At 36.5% G+C, this 5,217-nt stretch overlaps 1 protein-coding gene across 3 annotated transcripts; it reads right to left on the reverse strand.

The window, feature by feature from the left end:
• Positions 1–1,813: 1,813 nt before the first annotated feature.
• LOC131643760 (uncharacterized) lies at positions 1,814–4,673 on the reverse strand. 3 transcript variants are annotated; one of them, XM_058914075.1, is made up of 4 exons: positions 4,572–4,673; positions 3,917–3,968; positions 2,363–3,162; positions 1,814–2,143 (listed from the first exon to the last, which is right to left on the reverse strand). In XM_058914075.1, exons 3-4 carry the CDS (start codon positions 3,156–3,158, stop codon positions 2,088–2,090), a joined length of 852 nt encoding a protein of 283 aa, XP_058770058.1. In that variant the 5' UTR covers positions 3,159–3,162; positions 3,917–3,968; positions 4,572–4,673; the 3' UTR covers positions 1,814–2,087. The 3 variants fall into 3 exon arrangements, with proteins under 3 accessions (XP_058770058.1, XP_058770057.1, XP_058770056.1); XM_058914074.1 differs by having other exon boundaries at positions 4,466–4,602; XM_058914073.1 differs by having other exon boundaries at positions 4,460–4,597.
• Between the last annotated feature and the right edge of the window lie 544 nt (positions 4,674–5,217).

Consider the following 5,217-nt stretch of genomic DNA (forward strand, 5'->3'; position numbering starts at 1 on the left):
AGGCATGAGGGTAGTGATTTGATTCACGTGGTACAAACTGTCTGTTGTTTCGTTTTTTTTAAGAACTTAACGCGTTTCAAAAATCGATTATTCTTTGTCCCCCCCTGCTTGTAAGCTCATGCAATAGTATGCACTGTCGAGGATGGAGTAGGAGGTTGATGCACCGACTTGTTCCCTATGTATTGGAACGAGGGTCATTTCATGATGGAAAATAGATTGTATGTCTTCAAAGGGGACGACCTCTTTTAGGAGGATCTGTGTCTAAGGAAGCGGGTGATGGATTTTGTCAAAGAGCTAGGTTACCCCAAGGGCATTACTCCTCGGGATGAAGAATCATGGAAACGCTCAAAGCGACTCATCGACACCCCCTGTTGTTGGATTCCCGTATCAGGGAGGAAAGGAAGGTTATTTTTGGTACATCTTGGATGTCGTTGGCTTCTTCGTTGTCAACTCGCTTATTTATAATGTGTTCAATTTGGTAATAATTATGTGCAGATTCACTTAAGGATGATGAGGTGCTCCGTCTTTTAAGATAGGGAATCTGGCCAGCGCAAATTGCAGTGGGCCTTCAACCGCTTTAGGGTGGGTTGGTGCTCCTTCGCCCTCGGAGCGCTTTGGGAATGTTGTTGTTTTGAATGCTCCTCAAAATCCTCTGTGTGCGTCGAGCCCCCGGTTATTGCGCAGCTGATTGGCTTGGGCCCTCGCTCTTCTAGAGAATGTCGGGAATCTCCTTCAGAAGAAAATTGTTCTTACTTAGCCAACCTGACCTATATCATGCTCTTGAGGAAGAATTGTCTACTTTGACGTGTTATACTCGATGTGCATCTGTTGTTTTGGCCATCAGAAAAGAATCATTATAAGGGAACAAAATTTCAATAAAAATGTGTAATGGTCTCAAATGGTTGAAAGCATTTCTAGAAACACTTTGTATTTAATGACGAATGACGAAGGTGAGATAAAATGTGTGATACGAATAAATTCAAATGTAATTGCTTAATAAAGATAAAATACGAGTTATCTTATGCATGTATAATTGTAAAGAAATTATAGCATGATACACTTATTTGTTTGGATAAAGATCACACTTATTAAAAGAGGATGTGATTCGATAAAGACTTATATAACTCCATTTTTTTCTATTCTCTCATGTTAATTAAGTTATTCAGATTATACAATATGAGCAGTTATCCATAGTTTGAATGGTAGAATATAAATTACACCAATAGCAGAACTAACAATTTCATTTTTTATTCAAAGATTGTAATACATGTCTTTGAATTTAAAGATGTTAAATATAATATGAGTCTACATATAAAAGGGGGTTTCGTCTGTTTGTTTATCCAAAAAAAAAAAAAAAAAAAACTTTGATATAGTCACTTACAAATAAGGCGAAAACAAAAAAATGCGTGAGAGGAGTTGTTCTATTTAGACAGATTGTCGCATTATGCGTTCATCATCTTTCTTTGAACATGTCAACTCTTTACATCCAAATACACAAGTTTCACAGAAAAAGTCATCATGTCAACTCTTTGACCCATCGCTAGGGATGGACAACAGTTCGGTTAGGGATGGACAACAGTTCGCTTTGGTCTATGGCAGGCAAAAAATAAAGAACCGTAGATTATTAGTCCAGCCCTACGCATCAAATAACAAACTAACAATGGAAGTCTCTTGTCTCAAATCTCATCCAGCTGATCCTTCAATTGAAAGGTACATTGCCCGTGATACATGCCAAAAAAATATTATTTCATACTGTACACGGGAATGAAGTGCATTGCATTGACAAAACTAACAACATTTTCAACCATCAAAATTAACAAGAAAAAAATTGTAGTCTGGAATTCTTGCTACACCTCTTTATTGCCGGGTCGGTTTTATCGCAATTTGCAACTATGGTGTCTATCGGTCACTAAAACAATGACCCCTGAACATTTCAACTACAATATTATATAACAGTATCAATTTTGCATTTACAAGACTTAATCTTCTCAAAGCTCTAAGGACTACAATATTATATAACATGCTATACTACAACCGGGCTTATCTTGAAAGTCCCTGACTGAACTGAATGCTTTAAGTACATCACTTTAGAAGCCACCGTCTCCAACTTTTGTCTTCTCGCCATTCTCGAGAAGCTTCTCAACTGTCAGACACAATGAAATCAACATTAAGTTTCAGGAAAAGAAATGCAGTGTGAATGTGTAATAGGTTGATTAATCCAATAATGTATATATCATGTTTGTTCAAGAATATTGTGTTACAGTATTGTAAATCATTTAATGAATAATCAATATTACGATATTGTTAAATATTACGTGTATATATAGGCTGAAGTTTGTTTATTAAGCGGAACGAAACTAACCTCCTTTTTCATCATCGGTATTGCAAGAATCATCATGGTTGCTGGTTCCTTCAAGCCACTCTTCCAGTTTAGCTTCTTTATTAGCTTTGAAGTCGTCAAACCTTTCTGATAACGACAGCAACTTAATGCTAATCTCGCTATCATCAGTCTGTAAGTTTTGAGACTCGTCTTCAACCTGGCTAGATACAGGCAATTCATCAGGTTCAGTAGCCTGTACAGATGAAGTTATACCGTCTGATGTGATCGATAGCGGCAAATCAGGGTATTGCGACTTCTCTTCCTTGGAATATATTGGCCCTTTATCGTCAGTCTGTTGCCACTTGAGATTGCTAACCTTCTGTTTCGCCGTCTTTAAAACATTCGAAAAATAGTTGCTCTTTTTATCATCACCTTCCTGAGCATAAAGTGAACGATTACCCCAAAAATTAGTTCTTTCTGTCTGAGACCTGGGTGTCGATGTTGATGAAAGGGTTAACCCACTTTTTGGCTTTTTTGTTTTCATAATTTCAAGAGATTTGTTTATGTCTCCTATCATTTCATCAACTATGGAAAATCCACACTCTTTCATCGACCGAACCGCTGTAATAGAATCCTCCAAGTCTTCCGTGCTCAAAGCTGTTTCGTGAACCTTTTCAACAATGTCTTTGTCAGCTTTGACGACATTTGGCACTGCATTTTGAGCATGTTGTTGGATAAAGTAAAGCCCCACGGATGGTTCATTGGCGACATACTTGATCATATCCGCCATGCATTCACTTATCTCCACAAAACCATCAACGGTAGAGAATTCGTGCATCTTCCTGAAAACAAAGTATAGTTCATCATTAACAATGTCCAAGTAAGAAAGTTAGATAACCATATTCTCATACAAAAGACTAATTCAGACAGCCATTAGATTGATGCATTTCTTTCTTAGCCTTGATCTCAAATCGTAACGAGTACTGCGGCAGATTAACATGTGTTGACAAAAAAAAATCATTAAAAAGTTATAGTTTTCTGAAGCTGGTCAGATAGTCACAGTGGTTGACTTCTATGCCTTCTCCGTTCGAAGTCTGCTCCTATTTATACTGATCTCTTTTGTGTCATATGCGACAAGAGCCATGAATGCGAATTACTACTCATTAACGACTATAATAGCTACATATTCGATCTTTATGACATTCAGGCAATAAATGTCCATTAGTGTTATTAAATTGCGGCACCATGGCCGTTATGGCAGATATACATGGCAGTTTTGGACTTGCCGCAAAGGTAAATATCCGCTGATATTGCGGGTTTCCCCCCATTATCCGCTATAACGGCGCCGCAAAGTGACCGATATGATGGGATTTTGACTCTCTGCCATGGACATGGACCGCCATCGACAATACTGATGTCTCTGTGGCGGCCTATATGGCGCCTGTGCTAGCTGAAGGTCTCACATCTTTCCTGCTTGGACTCGGCTCATTGTCTTCCCACCGGCCCGCCAATTTCCGGGACTAAATCCTTAGACAGAGAAACGAAAAAGAAAAAAGCAATGCAAAAAAGAAAAAAAAGAGGATAGAAGAGTCTAACCTCTCAGTACATCAATAACAGAAACACCTTTAAAAAATCCGGCAGAAAACACCTACAAGAAAAGCCATGATGAACAAAATCATATACCATATCTGTAAGAGTAAATAATTCTGCTTCAACCAGATACAATGATATCAAAAATCAAACAGATAATGCAGATTGCACACTTGTGAAAGTCAAAAAAGTCTAGTATCAATATCAACAGTGAATTCACCAAATAATATATATAATATATGAAATATAGGGGAAAAAACACATATATCACACACATACCAGACGTTATTCCACTAAAAGAATTGGAAAATGCAAAATCGATTAACAAAAAGAATGTTTGGTGGCTACTATAGAGAATCAAGAGACAATTAAGTTTCACATTCAGATCAAGTGTAAAGTATTATAAGCATTTGAAACCAAATCAACCTCTAGTCAACAAAGAAAAAAAATAACAAATAAATAAAATTAGAGAAACCTTTGCTCTTGGTAAATCGACATTAAAGGGAAAAAAACAATAACATGAGAACAAAAGGACATTGATTTGCATACCCTCACCAGTAAATTCAACGATGAAGTAGCTAATACAATTGGGATTTGCGGCAACAGAAGGAAGAAAGAGAGAGCATTTTGTGATTTGAGGAAGAAGGAGAAGAAAACGTACCCAAAAGTGAAGATAAGATGATAATAAGGTTGTTGTGGTTTTTGTCCGCAGCACAGTGTAACACGCACGACACGACAGTGATATATACCAACAGCTCTTAACTCCGTTTAGTTCATATTTTGTCTTGTATTATATACTCCTCATGTTTCTTCCTACCTACCCTATCTATGTGCTCTTTTTAATTTTTGGAAAATCAAAATATAATTTTGTTTTTTTTTTTAATTAAAATATGTTTTATCTTTTGTATCTTAACATAAATGAAAATAAAAATAAATTGTGATACGTGAATTCAACTCAGTTGATAATTCGCAGAATATATAGAGAGATGAATTTGAATTTGTGATTTCTCACTTCTTTGAACTTAAGAGTATATGAGTCTAACCATTAGTATATGTTTGACTAAAATATTTATTTTGTATACCTCGTAGTCTTTCTCCTTCTTTACATTTTTTTACGTTAACTAACTATATAAAATATTATGTTTCTCTAACGAAGTTAACACTCTTCAATTGTTCTTGATCTGAGGGGACTTGGATATCGTCTACCATTGGAAGCAAACATCAATGATTAAGGTTTTTGGATTGAAGGTGGAACAATAGTTGAGTTGGCGGCTCACTACGATGTCCTTTCAAGAGATTCACTAGAG

Source organism: Vicia villosa, linkage group LG1 (assembly GCF_029867415.1).
Source record: "Vicia villosa cultivar HV-30 ecotype Madison, WI linkage group LG1, Vvil1.0, whole genome shotgun sequence".
Classification (NCBI taxonomy): Eukaryota; Viridiplantae; Streptophyta; class Magnoliopsida; order Fabales; family Fabaceae; genus Vicia; species Vicia villosa.